Source organism: Lissotriton helveticus, chromosome 2_1 (genome assembly GCF_964261635.1).
Source record: "Lissotriton helveticus chromosome 2_1, aLisHel1.1, whole genome shotgun sequence".
In the NCBI taxonomy this organism is placed as follows: domain Eukaryota; kingdom Metazoa; phylum Chordata; class Amphibia; order Caudata; family Salamandridae; genus Lissotriton; species Lissotriton helveticus.
This window is the reverse complement of record NC_136059.1, coordinates 738,950,581-738,973,335: the sequence shown is the minus strand read 5'-3', so window position 1 is coordinate 738,973,335 and position 22,755 is coordinate 738,950,581. Positions and strand designations below refer to the sequence as shown.

The window sequence follows — 22,755 nt, the reverse complement described above, 5'->3', positions numbered from 1 at the left end:
TGTATAATCTTGAAATATAATTTGAAAGATCACATAAGGTACTATAGGTACATATAACAAGCTTAGAAATACTCTGAGTTCTACTGAACCAGCTGTTGTAGTAGAAAGGGCCTAGCACACCCTGACTACAACTCTTAGCAAGGGATCAGTAGGAAAACCCATAGTGTAGGTAGGTGCATCACTTACACCTCACTAGAAAGCATGTCTACCCATGGAGAGACTTCCGAGACTCCCCTAGTGGTTAGTGATCCTCCACAGGACCTTTCCAGATATGCAGCTCTCAGTTTCCAAGAGATGAGACAATTGTGTACCTCCAGGAAATTGAAACAGGGTTCCAACCCTACCACTCCTTTTCTATTAGGTCTCTTAGAGACCTATGATGCTAGAAAGGCCTCTAACCCAGGCCTCTCTAATCCAGATGGGAGAATGCCCCCGTTAGAAGGTACTCCTGGTGATCCAGACTCCAACCTCCCTGAAACAGAGAATGAAGATAGGGAAGAAGGGGATGTATCTGAGGATGAGGCAGACAATGGGAAACCTTTAGTCAGCAGACTTACAAGGGCCAACTTAGACCTACATAGGAAAGGAACTGGGGGACCCCCAGTGCTGACCCTTAGCAGGCCTAACTTTGGGGTTAGGAGAGATAGATCTCCTTCTAGGGACTCCAATAGATCTGTGCACTCTCATGCATCTGCTCAGAGGAGGATGACTTCCCCTCAGAGGAGAGAGAATGAAGCAAAGATGAAGGAAGTTAATCTGAGTATCCAAAGGGAAGAACTTGCCCTTGGCAAAGAGAAGCTTGCCTTTGCTAGAGAGCAACAGTTGAGTGGGTTAGCACCCACTGGTGGCAGCAATATCCCTAAGGATAAAGACAGGAGTTTTGATAATAGACACCTGAGTAAAATAGTGCCCTCCTATAAGAAAGGAGATGATATCCACAAGTGGATAACTGCTCCGGAGAGAGCCTGCAAACTACAGCAGGTACCCCAGAGTCAGTGGGCAGCTATATTGTGGCTCTCCTTTGAAGGCAAAGGCAGAGATAAGCTCCTCACTGTTAGAGATGAGGATGCTAATGACTACCAAGTCCTGAAAAATGCACTGATTGATGGGTTTGGCTTAACCACTGAACAGTACAGGTTAATGTTCAGAGACACCCAGAAAACTCCGGCTCAGCATTGGACTGATTTTGTAGATTGTGCTACTAAGGCTCTGGAGGGCTGGTTATTGGGAAGTAAAGTTACTGATTACACAGGATTGTACAATCTCATAATGAGAGAGAAAATCTTAAATAACTGTCAAAACCAGCTTTTGCACCAGCACCTGGTAGACTCTGATCTGACCTCTCCACAAGAATTGGGTAAGAGGGCAGACAAATGGGTCAGAACCAGGATTAGGCCTAAGAATCAGGGTGGTGACCAAAAGAAAGAGACTACCAAGCCTCAAGAGAAAGGTTGGGATAAATCTACAGAGAAGACTTCCCTAGGCCCCAAAACTCCAAGAATGGGGGTGGGTCCCAAGACACTTCCTCTACCCAGAAGAAACCTTATTGCCATGCCTGCAAACAGGTAGGTCATTGGAAAACTGACAGCAGTTGCCCAAAGAACCACAATAAGGAGAACATACCCCCAAGCCTCCTGTTACTACTAGTAGTAATCCCCCAGGTGGTGGGAGTGCCCCCAAGAATTTGGGTGGTTTTACTTTGGGAGTTCCTGGGGACTCTCGGCCTAAGCAGGTCCCATAACTCAGATACTCTTGTCTGTGAAACTGGCATGGGGTTTGCCAACTTCACTGATTGTCCCAACACTTTGGACAAATACAGACAGGAGCCCCTCATCAATGGTCTGAAAGTTGAGGCATATAGAGACACAGGGGCTAGCATCACTATGGTGACTGAGAGCCTAGTCCCCTCAAGGCAACTTATACCTGGTGCCACATACCAGGTGACAAACATTGATGGAGTGCAGAAAAATCATCCCATGGCAGTGGTAAATCTCAGCTGGGGAGGTGTCACTGGCCCCATGAGAGTAGCAGTGTCATCAAACTTGCCTGTAGATTGCCTACTGGGAAATGATTTAGAGATCTCAGCCTGGGCTGAGGTAGAGCAAGAAACCCATTCTAAAATGGTGAATCTTCCTAAACAGGTTAGGAGGGCTGTGCCAGGCTCAGCCCAATCTCAAACAGATTCCTTCCCTGAAAAGGTTAGCAGGGCTGTGATGGTAACAGCCCATACCCAAACTGAGTCTCTTCCTGAAAAGGTTGGTGGGGCTGTGATGGCCACAGCCCAAACTCAAACTGATTCCTGTGTTGTGAAGCCTGAAACTATGGATCACTCCACACAAACAGAGAGCATTGAGGAGGAAGAGAAATCTCCCTCCCACTAGACAATAGGAAAGGATCAGCCTCCTCAGGGAACTGATCTTACCCCTTGTGAAGGAACTGCCCCAGAGGTAGTCCGGCCTAGCCTGGCAGAGCCCCTGATGTTAGTGGACCCTTCCAAGGTGGGACCCAGTCTGGAGCAGGTAACCTGCCCCTCTCTACCCTGCCTCAGTCAGCCCAGGGCTACAGAGGTCAAGGAGGCCAGTGAGCCCCAAAGGGCCCCCTGTCCAATAGAACAACCCCATCAGCAGATTAGGGACACCAAAGCTATCAGCCCTAGCAAGGTGAAAAAGTTAGAAACTCCTGAGGGATCCCCCTTAAACTTAGTTAGGGACCTCCCCCAGATGGACTCTGTTGGGCACAGTCAAACTTGGGACCTAAGGGCCCCAGACCTGACCTGTCCCTCCAGTAAGCCAAACAGAGGGACCCAGCCTCCAGCTTTAGGTAGCCAGAGGTTGACCCTGAGAGCTCAGCACAACTCAGTAGTGGAAAGAAAGGCATATATGGTGATTGGAGGAAGTTGAGCCCAACATTAGTGGAGCCTCACTTCAGTACTCCATCTCAGCACCAGCCTTTTACTTTGCCAAAACACACCACAGGTAGAGATTCCCTATGGTGGAGACCCTCAGATACCCTTAGGGTGAGGGATTGCTTAGTGGACCATGAGACAGGGGGTAACCATGCCAGTGCTGGTACTTCCTTATATGGCCACTTAGGCAATATAGGCTTACCTGGTCCAGGATAGTCTTATCTCCTTTCGTTTGGGGGGGGGGGGGGGGGTTGTTATGTAGGAAGGTGGATATCGGACTATGGTTACCCCCAACTTTTTGCCTAGAGTTTGCCTGGTTTTTTACTTAGTTGGCCTGGGATCCTGCTATTCAGGACCCCAGGCTTCCTGCTCTCTCTGTTAAAATAGACTCCATGTACCCTAGGTACATATCTAATTGGATACTGGGTTACCTTATCAGTCCCTGTACAGTGTACCTTAGGTGCCCAGGGCATAGGTGTACCCAGGGCCTACCAGGGGCTGAAGCATGTATTATGCCACCCCTGGCTGGCCATCTAAAACTGACACATCTGGCTGCACGACCGCTGGGGCAAGGTGGTGTAATCACCCTTTGCTGTAGATATAGTATACCTATATCTAAACCTAAAATGAACACATATACTCCTATCAGTCACTCCTATGGCAGGCCTTATCAATCCTGAAGGCAGAGTGCTTGGAATTATGTGAGATGGTGCTCTGGCATGAGCTGAGCCCGTCTGCAGCTTGCGAAACCAAGTCCTAATAGCTGTTCCATGATAACGCTATACCATATACTCTTAAGTGCATTATCAACCTCGCGGTTAAATGCTAACTCTGGTATAACATTATCAAAACATGTCGAGTAAGGTGTCATACGAATTGGAATACTACCCCCTTGCCAATTCTGGCGACGGGGTAGCATTCCACCCTTCTAGAGGGACACGACATGTATGTAACTGAGAACCCCGGTTAAAGTTAACTCGAGCCTTGGCATCACAAAATGGATGCTGCCACCACAGACACAAGTCTGACCTCCTGCTGCTGGGAGTCCTTCCAGCGAGGGAGGCTTGGACAAAGGGTTTCCTGCCTTGGGAGGTGCTAGCACCACCCCAGACAGGATTTTGTGTATTGGGTAGGACAGGCCTGAAAGGAATGAGACATGCCTTGGGCACACAAGGTGCCCTGTGCATACACCGGTTCAAACCAGTTGCTGGGGCATCCCTGCCCCTGCTCTGGCGCGAAAACCGGACAAAGGATAGGGGGTGTAACCACCCCCCTTCCTGGTCCCACCCAGGGGAGGGACCTAGCCAGTAGTGCAGCCCCCTTTAGGAGAATAAAGGTAGGAGCTGGTCCCATTCCAAATTAGATTATCCTTGACAACTTTACAAGAAGAAACTCTGGACTTCGACGTTCTGCTCCACAGAAGACTGAAGAATCTCCCTTGTGTGCAAGGAGTGTCCACCCTGCAACTGCAGGCACCATCAAGCGTCCAGCGGCTTCACTTTGTCGTCTTCCCTTGAGGATCCAGACTTCAGAGCCCGACGAGACCCGGATTCCCAGACCTCTCCGACCTCAACCTACATCTGCAGCACAGCTGAGATCCGTGGGTGCGACGAGACACGTGGGACCGGCCATCTTGAAAGAACCTGCACTTCGCTTTCAGCACGACTCCCGAGGTAAACTCGACCAAGTGCTTTGGGGATTGAGAAGCCCCAGCCCCGAGCAGCCCCTGCACCGAAGATCAGCCCTCCAGCATCCACGAGATCTGCTTGTTTGCTGCTCGACGCGTTGTCTGGTCACTTGCCGGCTGGCTAGTGACCTCTTAGACGACGACCTTTGAAACTTACACTGCTGGTCTGGTTGCTCCAGACTGGCCCTTGCTCCCTTCCAAAAGAGGAGCACCCCGGACTCTCCTAGCCCGCACCAGACACTTTTTCCACTCACCGCGTGGGTTGCCTTTGCCATGGCCTGTTGACGCCGAATCCGGAACAGACACCGCCGACAGCGAGAGCCTGTGTGGGACAGCTCGTGCCTCCATCCTGGTCGTCGAAGACACCTCCTGGTCCATGTGGCTGCAGAGTCAAGCGTCCACTCTTCACCTGATCGCGACGACGACATCTGGTTCCTTCCTGGTTCCACTCCAGTCACTGGCTAGTGACTTTGAACATTGTCCCCTCTGCTTTCAGGTCCTCTTCTTCACCGATCCACCCTTGGAACGCACCGGACATCTTCCTCCTGGTCGCCTGCAGCATCATTTCTTTCTGGCTCCATTGACTTCAACGCAGAAACCCAACACGACTTCGCACCTATGCACCCGCAGCCCGTGGGTGAGGTAACGAGAGCATTTCGGTGCTCAAGGGTAGCTTGACTCTCCTAGTGTCCAGATTCACAGTCGTTTTAGTCCTAACTAGTCAGGATTGTCCGTACTCACCTTTTTCTTGAACTGTACTGTCCATAGACGTTGTTACGCATCCTGCGTGTGAGTTCACACTCTGCACCCGCGTCCCGTGGGCCTCCTATTACTTACCTAAGGTTAGGATAGCGTAGTCCCAGCGGTCCTGCAGCCTCTGGACAGCTCCATTTCTTCTATCGACTTTCACATTCCATTTACTTAGTATGTGGTTTGCCGTGCCCCTAGGGCACCATTGTAATTTTGTGCAACTTATCGTATTTTTCCTAAGAGATTGTCATGTGCTTAGCCCTCTGACCACATAAAGAGTTCAGAGGTGTTTGTTATTAATAAATATATTGTTTATTTTCATAACAACCTGTGTGGTGTCCTTTCATCTGGTATTCAAGGGGTTATATTGTGGTAAAACAGCTGGCTTCACATGCCAAAAGAGTTTAGCCTAAGACTGCTTTGTCCATGCTACCATTAGGATAGCTGGTCTATAAGGTTGACTTACAACCAATCACCATAAGGGTTGTTTGGACTGATACAAGGTGATCACTAGAACTAGTGAGCATCATGTATCAGGCCAACTTCTCACATGCTGGACCTCTTCCTTTCCCCGGGCCCTTCGCCATCACCAAGAGCTACTCACTAATCGACTTTCTTTTCAAACAACTGGTTAACTGGAATCACTGAGCAGGTGGTCCCTGAAAGGAATGGGCCATGATGGCATTGTGGCTTGCGTTTGTGGCACCAGGCGTGCACGATTAGGTTTATAAAGCTATAGCAAGCTTCCTGCACTGCCGCTAGGTGGTGGTGATGATAATGGGAGAAAGTATACAGATTAGAAGTAACTGCAAAGATAATTATTAAATAGTTTCAATAGGAATAATTAATTTCTGGTGCCCCTTCTGCATCCATATAGATTAATATTGAGCTGCCATTGCTACCTGTTGCTGGATACTGTATAAATAGCCCACAAATTTTTCTCTTTGTTTCCTTCAGATCCTGCAGTAATAATGCTGGTCGTTCATCCGGATGGAAACCACTGCCTTTTGGGCCGACAGAAAAGATTTCCGACTGGCATGTTTTCCTGTCTAGCTGGATTTGTTGAACCCGGTGAGGCTTTCCTCCTGACTCCCTCTAGGTCTGGTTCACAGAACATTATATTCCTGAGGCACTAGTGATTCTGTGAAGCATAGTAAAGTAAATGTGACTTGAGAAAAAGAAATCAAATGATTCTTTACTTGCAAGTTATTATGAGTATTCTTCATGAATACATTTAATGTCATTTCCCCACTGTTTCTAAATGTGGCTTCTTTTCTGTTAACCTTCTTGAACAGTCAAGTTCCTTTGGCCTAAATATTTTAACAATGGGATAAGGCCAAACCAACCCACTGTAAGATATGCTGTATAAACGTCCACAGCACACTGACAAAATATTTAGATTCACTCTAACAAGACAACAGTGGCAGCACCTTCGCTCTCCTAAAGCTGAGGAGAGTCTTCCCACTGACCAGGTCAAAAAGTAAAAAATTAAAATAACTAATTTTTATTATCATTTTAAGTTTCCCTTTGCTCATCTGGATAGTGACTGTGCTGCTCTGCTCACAGAGCAGGGTAGGGAAGGTTCAGTTTGCCCACTCCAAGTGCGCATGACGCTTTCACCGGTCGTCTTGGGCCGGTCAAATAGTTATACGCACTTTGTATGTTCTCCAAGCAGGCTAAATTACAGCCTGCATAGAGAACATGTCCAGCCTCCCATTCTCTTGCTGCACGCCGCTCCACAGCACTCGGACCAACCACAATGCTGCTTTGGGAGTCGGGTGCTTCCTGCCCTGGAAGGGGGCAAAGAGGACCGAGAGGGTGTGTCGGTAGCGGTGGCAGAAGACAGGTACTTTTTTTTGGTTTTTTTCATTCCCTGAAACCCCCCCACCCCTTCCCCTGTGACTCACCCCTCCAACTGCTTTGAATACCAGCAACCACTGCTAGACAAAGCTTCATTTGACGAGGATCTCGCACATTGTTAATCAAGTTTATACATTTACATTTTTATGTCAACATCTGTTTTGGGCTTGTGACAGTCCAAGGCGCACTCCAGTTTAATAATAATAAGTGTTTTGAATATGACTGATGTGACTAATAAAGCGCCTGAATGCCCGGAGGCGTCTTGGCGCTATGCTTTGTGATACAATATCATTTTACTAAGGTTAGCGATGAAGCGGGCGTGCTTATTTATTTTGTTTTCGTATTTGTAAAGCGCACTGTTCCCCAGAAGTGGCCTGACCCTCAACACAGATGCTGCCAAACCATGGTGTAACCTTCGGTTTTGATGTGGTGCTGGAATGGGAGGGGATGGGTTGTAGAGTGGCTGTGAACAGAAAATGAATTCCAAAGTTGAGGCATGACTTTAAACACCTGAAATGGTACTGAAGATAAAGTAAGATCGTTCTGTAAGAAGGTGACATACGCTAAGCACTTACAACAGTCACCGTTTGGATTTTGGGAGCTGGTGGAAATCATTAAGATACGAAGAAATTGAGGAGTGCGGAGGGATACCAAGGATTAGACCAGCTACTAAATGTAAAGAATTTGTTGACCTTGCAGCAGATGGGCTGGGCACCCCAGTTAGGCGTTACAGTAATTTAAACAGGAATGAGATCCTGTCTAACCAGTTGTCGGTAGTTCGCTGGGACAAAGTAAATTACTTTGGGAAACAGTCGTAGTAAGAAGAAACATGCTAATAACTTGGGAGATTTGTTCCTTTAAAACAAAGCGAAATCAAAAATAAAGTCTAAGTTGTTGTGAACAGAGACACTGAGTTGGGGGGTGAGGCTAAGTTCAGATGGCCACCAGTTAGAGTTCCAGAAGTGGGAACTGTTACCAACGTTGAAAACTTCAATTTAATTGATGTGAAGCTTCAAGGAGTTACTGTACAATAAGCTACTACACTCTACATACGTTCTTGGAAACTTTACTCATTGAAGGTGACTGCAATCTGAGTTTCTTTGGCCTATGCCTTAAATGAGAAGCGGGAGGGGGCATGGCCTGTAGCCGAATGAGCATGACTTTCGGCTGGTGAGCTCTAATGCTGGGCTGCCTCATGATGGCCACTCAGAGAACATGCAAGGCATATTGGTGAGACAGACTCCGACACCAGACTTGAAGCAGACTGCATGGAGCCACCTTCCGAGGCCATGCAGTGGCGGCGAGGCCTGAAATGTGAAAAGGTAACCCCCCTAAACAATCAATTAGCAGTGGCCATCCGCGGCCTACTCCACACCATTGATAACTAGGCCAAACTCAAGTGAATCCGGAGACTGATATAAGAGATACCGGCACGCGTCTGGCTTCATGCTGCACCAGTGGGACCGTGGAGCAACAGATTGCGTGGGAGCACCTCAAGGCTGGATCGAGATGCTTTCACCAATGCGACACTCCTGGTGGATAGCTTCTTACTGATCACTCTTCCGCCATGCTCAGTAAACAACACCTGCATACAACAGAATGCAAACCAGGCTCAACAGTAAATAGTTACCTGCACACATCTCTATGGCCGCATGAATTTTCTCGTCCTGGCTATCTGCTTGTTATATCGAGCTAATGATTGATTACTGTTGGGGGGCCAGAGGTTCACCCTTGCATCCTTCTAACCTTGGATGTAGAACTTCAAATGCTGCACTAGTGATGGGCCTCCCAGTGGATTGCTTACTGTATTGTTCATGAATAAGACGCCAAAAACACGAAAGGAAATCTGCACTTTCCACAACTCTAATTGATAACTTGTCCCAGAAAAATATGCGGACAACAAAGTCCTCTAAAAAAAAGGAGGCCTATGGGTCACTTATCTTAAAAAAGCTCTACAAGCCTGGCCAGGTGGCTTGAATGACAACATTTTGATCATGGTGACCTTGCAAATGCAAGCCTTAAAAATGGTTTTAGCATCGAGCATCTCCGATGTCACCAAAGAAATTCAAGTCCTCGGTCACCGTACGGCCACCAGTGAGGGTGAAATAATAACCACAAGTGAAGAACTTGAGAAAAATGCATTCATCTAATGCTAAAATGGAGAAGGGGGGAGGCCAACCTATTTGGGGGAGAAATATACCGATTTTAGAAGGTGGGTCAAGGTGTGATAACATTGGCAATATTTGGAAGAGAAAGTAAGGTGAGGATGTGGTCTAATTATCATGCTTTAAGAGGATCAGACTTACCAGATTCCCACCATCTGGTTGTACAGACTAGGAGCACTGAGGTCCCCACCTGTGGCGCGACCGAGAGATGTGATAGCCAAGTTAGGCTCCTCACAACTTATGGAAATAGTACTGAGAGAACTCACTAATTAATAACAGCATATCTACTAATTCAGGACCTTTCTCAAGCCACTTTGATTAAAAGGCAAACGCTGACCTCTGTAATGAGTGACCTTCGCATTTGCCAAATTTGCTACATATAGGCATTTCCTTTCGCCTTGTGCTTCCAGATTGAGTTGTGGTTGAACACTGTATGCACCCTGGAAGAAGCACTGGAAATCTTGGGAACTTCACGAAAGCATCCATAGACGCAGCTGAAGGAAGAAAATGGTCTCCACTGGCAATCAAAGAAAAAATTGGAGCAACCTAAATTTTAATGCCATATGACGTGTAAATGATATAGAGATTCTTTATCTGGGCTCGAGCTGATGAACCTAAGTTGCGAAATCACAAACATTTGTGTATAGCTGGCATTCATTGGCCTTTAGAGTGTATAAGACCCATAATGGTACTGGTGATGAGGATGTGTTAAGCCCGTAAAGGTCTTTTACAATACAATTCATGGGTTCTAACTTTGCATGATGGGTTATGTAAACATTCTTTTGGGAGTTAGCTAGCATAAAGAGCCTCAAGAACCTACTGAGCGGGTTGGGCTTCAAGTTTGAGAATAGTTTGAGAATATGTTATGTTATGTTATGTTAAAGAAGCTTAGTACCGCGCACATACACCAATTGGTTTCTTGGCGCTCGGAGACCAGTGGAAGGACACAGGGAAGTGAGTGCAGCTAGCCATGAGCAAGATGGAACAGATGTGTTTTCAAGAATTTACGGAAAGTAGGATAGTCAGGAGTGAGGCGAATAGAGAGAGGAAAGGAGTTCCAGGTGGACGGGGCAAGAAAAGAGAAACCGGCACCACCGTGCTTCTTACGATTGAACCTAGGGGTGATCAGAAGATTGTGAGCAGAGGATCTGTGGTGTCGAGAGGGAACATAAGAATGCAAACAGCGAGAAATAAAGACAGGAGCAGAGGCAAAGAGAGATTTGAAAATGGTGCATCCCATTTTAAAAATACAACGTTGCGTAACCGGGAGCCAGTGTAGAGTTTTTAGCATCGGGGTGACGTGTTGGTGTTTGGGCTGCTGAAAAATTAATCTGGCTGCCTGGTTTTGCACCAGTTGGAGTCGGGAGAGATGGCATGCAGGAATCCCCACGTATAGACAGTTGGCATAGTCTAATCGTGAGGTGACCAGGGCCAGAATAACAAGGGTGAGAGCCTCTGGTGATAGGAACCTTCGGATCTTCCCGATTCTGCGGAGATGATAAAAGCAGGCCGAGGTAACAGCGTTGATGTGCGGCCGCATCGAAAGGTCACTAGAGATGGTAACACCTAGGCTCTTCACAGAGTTGACTGGACAGGGAGGGGGACCAAGGGCAGAGGGCCAGAAGTTGGGAGTCCAGGAATGTTGGAGCCCGCCAAACAGAACCAGCTCTGTCTTGCTAGGATTGAGCTTCAGCTGGCTGAAGTTCATCCACTCATAGATGGTAAGCATTGTGGTTTGAAAATTAGAGCAGGAAAGAGGGGAGGGGTCGATGGGGAAAATGAGTTGCAGATCATCTGCATAGTTGAAAGTAGTGACAGAAAAGTGACGGAGAGAGACAAGGAGGGGCTGCATGTAAAGATTAAACAAAAGAGGGGACAAAGCAGAACCCTGGGGAACACCACAAGAAAGTGAAATTAGGGGAGCAGAGAAGGAAGACAGGTGAACCGATTGGGAGCGAAGTTGGAGAAAGGATACAATCCACGACAGGGCCAGGCCAGAGATGCCAGCATTTCTGACACGGTCGACCAAAATATCATGGTCGACCGTGTCAAAAGCGGCCGAGAGATCTAATAGCACTAGGGCCTGGGCCAAGTTCTTATCAGCCCCCCGTCTCAGCGTATCCATGACCGCCACCACCACTGCCTCCGTGGAATGGGCTGGTCTAAAACCTGCCTGTCGATCATCGAGGAAGTGAGTTTCCTCGATAAAAGTGCTCAGGCAGCGGGTGACGTAAGTCTCCAGGACCTTCCCCAAATAAGGGAGGAGGGAGATGGGTCGGTAGTTACCCAGGATCGCAGGGTCAGAACCAGGTTTTTTTAAAATGGGTACCACCACAGCGCTTTTGAAAACATTGGGGACAGAGCCTGTAGAGAGTGAGCGATTTAGAAGGTCAAGAGGAGGGCCGGGGCAGGCCAAAAAAGCATCTCTTAGGATGGAAGGAGGGCAACAGTCATTAGGAGAGCCAGAGCCGACAGCCTGGAGTAATGAGAAAAAGGTATCCAAGGAGATAGGGGGAAATCGTGCAGAATAGTGGGTTACAGTGGGGCTCCCGATTTGGTTAGTGTTGGATCTATTCTCTTACCCACAATGGTTGGAGACAGTGAGAGTGTGTGTGGACTGGGGCAATTAGGTGGGGCGGAAGAGAAGGGAAAAATTGAGGGTGGAGGTTAAAGGTAAACTTTGGTTGGTTATCAGAACATTTCTGTTGGTGTGTAACAGTTCTTGCATCATTTCCTTGTCAGGTGTACATCCAAGGAAATGGCAAATGTATGTCATCAGTTTTGTAGGCTATTTTACAAAGGCAGGCCAATGGTTAAACTCCTATCATGGAGAATAAATGCCCTGAACTCCACAGTTGAGCGCCATAAGATATTGAGGGAGGCTCTTCCGGAAGTCCTATATCTACAGGAGATGCACATCAAAGCATCAGATACTCACCTAATGAAGCACAGACTTTACCCTTGATGCTTTGCAGCTACTAGCTCTACAAAAGGGAGGAGGGGTGGGGGGTCATGATTTAGTCTCCAAAAAGATTTCCACTTTGAGGAGATAGAAATTACTAAGACAAATTAGAGGGGCACTACATATATCGACAAGAACACCAGTGGATTTAATTTAAAATTCTCAATGTGTATGCCTCCAATCAATCCATGCCAGAAACCAGTACCTACTTCAACTACTAATAAAAATTGGGAAAATGGACCTGTGAGTTTGATGTGGGCTGGTGACTTTAATATAGCACCAAACACAATGCTAGATAGCCACCTGAAGGCTAGATACCTAGAAGGTATATTATTACAGACACTGATATAGGGGACGCGGGCTCTTGGCCTTAAGGATCTATAGAGAGGCAAATAGCCAGATAGACCCTATTCAAGGATTTCTTTGGGGTGCAGAGGATATATTCGAAGTCACTGGCTCTGTTACACCTAGCACAATAGTATTTTGGGCCACACCATGGAGCAGCAGTGGCAAGTAAACTCAAATAAGAGCCTTATCTGGAAATTTGATAGATGCCTACTCAAAGGTCTAGTTACTAGACAAGAGCTGAAGGAGAATTATTACTTATCCAGTATTTGGGTGTCTTTCATAGATTCACATGCCTGAATCATTCCCCGTCGTCGAGACTGGAGCCTCCGGTATATATAAAAGGGTCTCACCTTAGTGTCCTATCCACGTCCTTATGTAAAAAGGACCAAAACAGAGTAGGCCCAAGGGTCCCACCTTAGTGGCCTATCTGTGTCCTTTTGTAAAAAGGACCAAAGTAAAGAGAACCAACCAATCAGCTACCACCTCCTTCTAGAACCTTCCTGTCAGGAGCCCAAGTCTCTCAGATTTTCTACCGCACGTTGTGCTAGGGAGTCTCCACCTGAGTTCTCCTCAGGAATCTTTTTCTTACTTCAAAAAACTGAATTTCTTCAACTTCTATCATCATGGCTGATAGCCAGAAAAAAAGGTCTCTTTAGAGCCTGTTCCTCCTGTGGGAAGAAAAGACTACATGTAGAGGATAAACATGAAACCTGTTTATACTGCCTCTACCCTCCACATCAAGCCAAAGACTGCAAGATATGTCGGACCTTCTCAAACAAAACCCTCAAGGACCGAGAAGGACGCCTACTACTTGGCTAAATAGGCTGAAGGACAGAACAGACGACTTGGTGTCAGAAGGTGAGAGTATTTCTGGAACTTCGCATTTTTCCTTGACAACAAGGGTTACTTCCCCTAGCCCCTCAGACACCCCTCCTAAGAAGACTTCTAAAAAGTCCTCAGAGGGCAGAACCTCAGTGTCTGGCAAGGATCTTCCTATCATCAGGAAGCAGCCGCTTGTCTTGACAACGACGACAGCGTCGATGGTCTCTTCAGCGCACAAAACTGTCTCGACGACGACAGCATCGTCGGCCGCCTCCTCGATGACGAGGACGACGCCTTCATCGTCGGCGATTAAGCCTGTGCCGTCGACTATTCCAGTCACTTCGTCGACGACGAAGATACTACCGTCGTCGACGAGATCGACGGCGAAGACGACGTCGACGAAGACCATACCGTCGACGAAGCCTATCTCGTCGACGAGGAGGGTTCCGTCGACGACGGGAAAACCGTCGACGACGGGAAAACCGTCGACGGCGGAGTCATTGCCATCGACGAAGGCCGCGTTGACGAGAACACCGTCGACGGAGACACCGTCGACGACGGGTAAATTACCGTCGACGAAGGTAATTTCTGCGACTGCACCGTCGACACAAGCGTCGACGACTGCAGGAACATGGAAAGAATCCGAGCTGCTCTCACATGCCATGGATGCCTTCCCGCCTCAGACATCCCATATCACAGTTAAGATCACGAAAAGGCCAATTACGCCAGTCCTGACGTCGCCCAGTAAGGTGCAGCAACTACCTCCAACATGCCTATTACAGGGTGAAGAGTCGGAGGAAGAGTTTTATACTCAAGCCACTAGCCCATCAGACTTGGTACTTAAGTGCCAAAGCACAGACGAGGAGCCGAAAGAGGAGGAACAAATTGAGCAATCAGTCCACTCCCAAGTACAAGCACATGTTACACCAATGGTGTGCCTACCAGCATCCATTGTCTCGGACCTGCAATTCCTAATAAAGGACTACAAGGAGCGGTTTCCGGAAAAACCCACTACGCCTGCACTTCCAGCTGCACAGGTACCTACTCCTTTGTCTCGACACAAGCCACCTCCACTGGTGCTTAGTAAAGACCAGGAGCCAACACTTGACATTCACTCGTCTGACGACAAGGAGAGAGACCAGGAAGAAGGCGAGGTCCATGACTACGAGTCAGACCCAGATGCAGACCAGGACTATGTTACACATTCTCCGGCCCCTCCAGAACCACAATCTTCGGAATCACCACCCGCAGACATCGGTGGATTCCATAATCTGGTAGAGCGGGCTGCCAAATGCTTCCATATGTCTATGGAAACCCAGGAGACTGAATGTTTCCTTTACGATTTCAAGGAGCCCACTAAAAAGACAACCAGGTCAATTCCCATCATTGACTTTATCTGGAAACAAGGCAAACAACTAATGCAAACGCCGGCATCCATCTCGGTGGTAGTGCCCAGGCTAGATAAAAAATACAAGGCAACCTCATCGGCGCCAGCATGCCTCAAAGGTCACCCCAAGGCAGGCTCTGGGGTAACCCAAGCGGCGCAGAAAAACTCGCGAAACCCAGCATCGCCGCTGTCGACGCCAGCTGACAAGGAGGACAGAAAACTAGATACCATCGGCAAACGTTTCTCCACCACGTCGGCCATGACGGTGAAAGTGGCGAATTCAATTGCGCTTCTGGGCCGTTACAATCGTCAACTCTGGGCAGACATTGCGCCCTATCTATCTAATCTGCCAGAGGATTTAAAGGAGGAGGCTCATTCGCTTCTCTTAGAAGGCCAAACATCTGCCTCCGAACTCATTGACTGCGCAATGGATGTCGCCATGACTGGTTTCCGTCAACTGGCAGGGGCGGCCGTACTGAGAAGACAAGGCTGGCTCAAGGCCACCTCTTTCCGCCAGGAAGTGCAAACGAAAATACTCGATATGCCCTACGACGGCCAGCATCTCTTCGGCGAAAAAATTGATGAGGCCCTCACCACCATTAAGAAGGACACGGACACTGCCAAAGCCCTTGGAACTCTGCAATTCCGAAACCAGTCCTTTCGTGGAAGCAGAGGAAGAGGTCAATCTTCATATAGGGGTTCCTACCAGAATAGGTCTTCCTATTCGTACACCCCGAGCAAAACGCAATTCCAACCGCGACAAAACCAGCAAGGACGCCTGACTTCCTACGGCAAGTCAAACTACAGGGGGAAAAACCAAAGAAGACCTACTGGCAACCGCCAATGACTCGTTTCAATGGCCAGTCCATCCACCATCGCATTCTTTAAAAATTGGAGGAAAACTCACATATTTCCTAAACAACTGGCAGAAGATAACAACAGATCGGTGGGTTCTCCAACTCATTCAATTTGGACATTCTCTAGAATTTGTTTCAATCCCCCCAACACCACCTTGCAAACGGTCCCACAGGCACCTACGGCTGCTTCTTCAGGAAATCGCTTCCATGCTCCAAAAAGGAGCGATAGAGAGAGTTCCTCATGCCCACAAAGGGAAAGGTTTTTACTCCCACTTCTTCCTAATCCACAAAAAAGGGAGAAAGTGGAGGCCAATCCTCGACCTCAGAGCACTCAACGTGTTCCTAAAGAAACAATCGTTCCGCATGGTAACACTACAGGAAATCCTGGGTCTCCTGGAGGAAGGGGACTACATGACGTCCTTAGACCTACAGGATGCCTACTACCATATTCCTATTCTCAAAGGACACAGGAAGTACCTCAGGTTTGCGGTAGCAGGACAACACTACCAATTTCGGGTCCTTCCGTTTGGCCTCAAATCTGCCCCACGGATATTTACCAAATGCCTCTCCCCTGTGGCGGCCTTCCTTCGTCAACAGGGTCACCAGGTCTTCCCATACCTGGACGACTGTTTGGTAAAAGCACCATCTGCGACAGCCGCAGCCACATCCTCCAGCACCTGTCTGACTATTTTCTTCCGACTAGGTTTGACCCTCAACCGCAACAAGTCGGCACTGGAACCCGACAAGGTCATTACATTTCTTGGAGCAACCCTGGACACGGAACACGTCAGAGCTTTCCCCTCTCAGGAGAGAAAAGTCAAACTCATCTCCCTGGCTCGTCAGTGGCGTCACGGAAGACTCTGCCTGTCCGCACCTTCAAATCCCTCCTCGGCATGATGTCTTCATGCATCATGCTCATTCCCCACTGCCACCTCCAAAATGCGCCCTCTCCAGGAGGAACTAACGAGACAATGGACACAAGCTACGGGATCATTCTAGGACCGCATACGTGTCACTCGAACCATGGTCAACCACTTACAGTGGTGGAGATCGATCAAACACCTGTCAAAGGGACTACCGTTCCTGCTTCCAGCAGAGCCACACGTAATAACAACGGACGCATCCCTAGAAGGCTGGGGAGCGGTCCTCCAAGAGCTCCAGATCAACGGCAAGTGGACGACACAGGAAACCAAGCGCCACATCAATCTACTGGAGTTAAGAGCGGTCTTCCTAGCTCTACAAGCGTTCCTTCCACACATTTGAAACTCCCCAGTGCTCGTCAGGACAGACAACACCACGACGATACACTACCTGAACAAACAGGGGGGGACGTGATCTCTCTCTCTATCTCGAGAATCGCAAAGAATCTGGAACTGGCTTCTGGAACATGGAATAACGCTGAAGGCGGAGTACGTCCCGGGCAAGGACAATGTCTTGGCGGACGCTCTGAGCAGAGAGAGGTCCCCATCCCACGAATGGGAGATGGACACGGATGTGCTGGAGCACATATTCGCGGAGTGGGGAACCCCGCGAATAGACCTCTTTGCCACCAGAGAGAACGCCAAATGCCCAAGCTTCGCAAGCAGGCATCACCACCCAGGAACCCTCGGAAATGCATTTTCCATCGCATGGCGCAACGTATTTGCTTACGCCTTTCCGCCATTTCCACTGATACCCAGGGTTCGCAGGAAGATGAAGTCGGAGCCCTGCACTCTGATCCTGATCGCTCCATCCTGGCCCAGACAGCACTGGTTCACGGACCTTCATCGCCTCTCTGCCCGGCCACCTCTTCGCCTGCATCATCATCCAGCCCTGCTCACAATGTCCCAAGGGCAGGTTCTCCACCCGAATCTGAGCTCTCTAAAGTTGTCAGCTTGGCTCCTGAATCCTGAATACCGCGAATTCAGCCACCTAAACATACCGCAGGAGTGCAGAGACGTCCTTGCAAATGCTAGAGCGGACAGCACTAATAAAACCTACTCACTAAAATGGAAGCGGTTCTGTTCTTGGTGTGAGGCTAAAGGCTTGCACCCCTTCCACATCACTCCACAGCAACTGCTACCATACTTACTGCATCTAGCGCAATCGGGCCTCGCACATGCATCCATCAAAGTGCATCTAGCGGCGATCTCCAGATTCACAAGGACTTATAAGGGTCCATCCCTGTGGGCGGACAGACTTATAAAACAATTCCTTAAAGGCCTCTTCAGGTCCTTCCCACGACCAAGACCAATCCCTCGGTCGTGGCACCTCAATGTGGTCCTTCACCAATTAATGAAGCACCCCTTCGAACCCATCCATAAAGCGGAGATCAAATTCATCTCATGGAAAACAGCCCTCCTCCTGGCTTTAACCTCTGCCAGAAGGGTCAGTGAGTTGCAGGCTCTCTCAATCCAAGATCCTTTTATGCAGTTCAGGGAGGACAGGGTCATTCTACGAACTAACCCTCGATTTATCCCGAAAGTCCCCTCGGACTTCCACCTTAACAAACCAGTGGTACTCAGGTCCTTCTTTCCAAATCCTACCACTGCAGCCGAGAGAACTCTGCATTCATTAGATCTGAAGAGATGTCTTAAATTCTACATCGACAAGACACAACACTTCCGAAAGTCATCTCAACTCTTTATTGCCTTTAGTAGACCACGAAAAGGCATGCCCCTGACAAAACAAAGTATTTCAAGGTGGATTTCTTCAGCAATCACCTTTTGTCATGACAAGGCCGGACGGCCTTTGGACTCAAGAGTCAAAGCTCATTCGACAAGAGCCATGTGCACGTCTGCGGCGCTGTTTGCTGGAGTTCCGGTATTGGACATCTGCAGAGCGGCGACCTGGAAGTCCCCGCATACCTTCACCAGGCACTACTGTCTGGATACTGAGCTGATGAAGGATGCAGCAGTGGGCCGAGCAGTGCTTCGCCATCTATTCCATCCTTTACTGGTATGCACATTCTTTTACTAATATTTACATGACAATGCATTTTGGTGGTTTGCAGTCGCATGATATGTATTATCTCAGACTCATATATGATGTTCCATCAAAAATGTGCATAATATATTGCTTGCTACTCTGATTCAGGCATGTGAATCTATGAAAGACACCCAAATACTGGATAAGAAATGCGTTACTTACCTGTAACTGCAGGTATCCAGTATTAGTGTCTTTCATAGATTCACATGCACCCTCCCGCCTCCCCTGGAAGGACTCACCTATCTCTCTAACAAGTTTACGCCTAACTAGCTTGGTGCGTACGAAAATCTGAGAGACTTAGGCTCCCGACAGGAAGGTTCTAGAAGGAGGTGGTAGCTGATTGGTTGGTTCTCTTTACTTTTGTCCTTTTTACAAAAGGACACAGATAGGCCACCAAGGTGGGACCCTTGGGCCTACTCTGTTTTGGTCCTTTTCACATAAGGACGTGGATAGGACACTAAGGTGAGACCCTTAGGCCTATTCTTTTCTATGTATGTCTATAGGACATTACTTTTATATATACCGGAGGCTCCCGTCTCGACGACGGGGAGTGATTCAGGCATGTGAATCTATGAGAGACACTAATACTGGATAACTGCAGTTACAGGTAAGTAACGCATTTCTTAGTGGAAATTGACATGGAAGAGGTGACTCCAAGCATATTATGGGATGCCTTTAAACAGTCTTTGGATGGCAGTTCATTGTGGAAAACGCGAGAACTCCAAACTAGCATGGATTATCGGACCTCTCTAGAGGAAGAATTCAAATTGGTGATACAAAGCTATAAAAGAACTGGATTGTTGAAGGCCCTATACAAGGCCACCTTTCTGAAGAGTAGAATTGACCTCTCTAGCTACAGAAAAATCTGAAACAGCAGTGTTGTGCTAAAGATTTTATGGATATGCCAATAAGACCGGTTCACTTCTAGTGAGACAAATGAGGGTGCAAGATACTTCTAGGCATATTCCCTCCTTGCTTGGGAGCAGGGGTGACATTCTTAGTAATAATAATAAGGATAAAGTTAAGGCCTTCCAGTAATACTATACCCCCCTCTATCACACAGACTCCAGCTACCAAGTGGAAGTGAAGGCGTTTTATCGCTGTAGCACATCTCCTGAAACTAGCCACAGCCAATAGAGACAAATTGGAAGGATTGGATGACAAACCGATTTTACAAACATTTTAGGTCCTCACTGGTCCCACACTTAGTTGGTCTGTTTAACTCCTAACTCTAAAACTATATCACCTTCAACAGCTGCAGCAAATATTACATTAATACATGAACCAGGTAAACCAACCAATAAATGTGAGGCATATTGGCCTATAGCTCTTTGAAACTCTGACTCAATTATTTTTAATGAAGATTCTGGCCAACAGGCTTCTGGCTCACTTACCATGCCATGTCGACCGGGACAAATCTGGATTTATCCCTGTGAGGCAGACAGCGGAAAATATCAGGCAAGTTTTCTATCTAATAGAAAGTGCCAATTATGGAGGGATCCCTGTGGTGATCCTGTGATTAGACACTGAGAATGCAGTCAACGTGGTGGGCTGGGTCTTCCCCTCCATAGTCCTTGAGACAATAGGCCTGGGCTCCTGGATACTATCATGGATAGCAACTAGTTTTAATCGACCAGCGGCAAAAGTAATTGTTAATGGAGTAACATCAAAAGAAATCCTCTTAACTAGGGGGATGACACAGGTATTTCCTCTTTCCTTGCTTCTGTTTGTTCTAGCCGTGGAACCATTGGTGGCTACCATTCAACACCACCCAAACATAAGCTACAGACTCTTTTTCTAGACCAGGAAAGGAGCCCCTTTTTTTAGGAAAATTTCAGAAGCTTCTAGGCAATCTAGTGGGTTGGATTTACCCAACATAAAGAAATACTGCCAGGCTTCCCAACTTAGAATATTCTTTATATGGTCGTTATTTGAAACCGACCGCCACTGGATTCATATGGATGCAGCAGTAAAGGGACAAACACCTTGGGCCATACCATTGCTAACTAGGCACTCGAGATCCCCAGTCTAATACAGACCCTAGAACTATTGGATTTTGTTATTAGACATTAAAAACTAACCACATTTACTTCCCTCCCTCACTCCAGTGTAGGGTGAAGGGCAATTGTACAGATTGGTTGGAAGGCCGGTGCAGAACGTTGTGAAATCTATTCCAGGGTGATAAGGCTATTAATCAATGTAAACTGGACTAGAAACTAACTTCTTTCCTCACGCAAAAGTGTACAGAACAGGGAAATGTTGTACGAGCTCCTGATGATATGGCATGTTACTATAGTCAAACTTAAAGATATATGGAACAACAGATGCTCTGTCCTGGAGGGGATGTGGCCAGAACAGCGATGTGTTACATAGTTGATGGGCGTGCCGAAGGCTAACCATTTTTGGTAGAGAGATTCTCAGACTCTGCAAAAACTTGGTGGGCTATTTACTGTGGCCAGACTCTGCTACCATCATCCTTGGCCTTTGACCAATGGAAATCATAATTGTGCCAAAAACAGGTTAATGATTATTTACCAAAATGTTCTGTCTGCAAAACCTCTCCTAGCTCTATGCTGGAAGTCCCCAATAATCCCATCAGTGCAAAAATGGGTGGGCAAGCTTTGACAACTGCTGGCCATGTAAAAATTGATGTGGATTCTTCATGAAACTGAACACAGATTTGATAGTGGCAGCCACAGGTTGACTATTTATTGGACAAGGGCTTCGTTTATGATTGTTGGCTAACTGGCTGATCGGGAGATCCTCTGAGCGTACTGGACTATTTGCTCTATGACGGGAAAGATGAAGTTGTTTATAGAAATGAGGGGCAAATACACATGGAAAGATGATTTGCTTAGGTTACTACTAGGAGGCAGTGGGGCAATTGGGGGTAGGTAGGGAGGGTGTTTTTGCTTCTCCTTTTCCCCTTATTCATTTAGTCTGTCACCGATCTTTCTTATGTTTAACTTAGGGGAAATGTTAGCTTCACTTTCTTAGTGATCTGTACTCTGAAAAATTCAATGCAAATTTGTTGGGGAAAAATTGAGAAGCTGAAGAATGAAATCAGTTTGGATGGTATGGACATATAGAGGCTCACCGGAGTGGAGTCAGAAGAATGAAAAGGAGTAAGAGGACTGGAGTGGTGATTGGATTGAAACAGATTTCTCCAGGAAGGAGTGTTGCCTTGAATATCGAGTTGGAAAAGACAGTCACAAAGAATGTAATGAAAAACGGTATTGGAAGCCACTTTGCTGTTGAGAAGAATGAGAGCTGCCATGCTCCCAAGAATCCAGGCAGAGTTATATGGTATCAACTACAGTAATCAGAGCAAATACATTTTCATGAATAGAGTGCATTCCGAATCTAGCAGGATGAATCATTATGAAGTACTAGATGTGTAACAGGAAGAACTGGAAAACTATGATCAAGATAGACAAAGAAAACTGACGGATGGAATGGCGTATTGGAGCAATGTCTACTTCTCTTCCAGGGGATCCTCATCAATAGTCATAAGCACTGAATATTCCCGCCCACGTGCGGGGACCCCGGAAATAATAAACATTATATATCTAAAAAACACATATAAACACTCCACATATACACATATATAATTTTTTCTCTCCAATGCCGCCCCAAAACAGAAGACTAAACAATGTAAATACCCATACATATACTGCAATTGGCAAGAAAACAAAAAACACATTAGGACAAGTAGCCCTTGAACTTTGTGTTTTAATGAGCACAAACACTCCTAAATCCTGCAAATTGCTAATAAACACACATTGTTAGCCCACAGGCTGCATTGTAAAGCAATAGCATAGAAAATGAAACCACTTTCAACAAAAACTGGCACTGTGCCTTTAAGGCAGCCATGACCCCTGGCTTCCCATCATGCCTCAGGGGTGACAGTTAGGTCAGTTGTTCTTTCCGGCTCCTGTCAGGACCCTGGTTCAGCAGCTCCCTTAACTTTTGACTTTTCATCAAAAACTAATGAATTTTTTACTTTCACTCGACGTCTTTTGGGCTTAGTGTGTGAGTTCTACCT

General features: G+C 47.2%; 1 protein-coding gene across 1 annotated transcript in view; it reads left to right on the top strand.

Moving 5' to 3' along the window:
- NUDT12 (nudix hydrolase 12) overlaps positions 1–22,755 on the top strand; it is a 212,932-nt gene that overhangs the window by 93,479 nt on the left and 96,698 nt on the right. Inside the window, exon 5 of the mRNA XM_078675455.1 lies at positions 6,300–6,413. Coding sequence (XP_078531581.1) covers positions 6,300–6,413 — 114 coding nt within the window. The remainder of the gene's footprint in view (positions 1–6,299; positions 6,414–22,755) is intronic.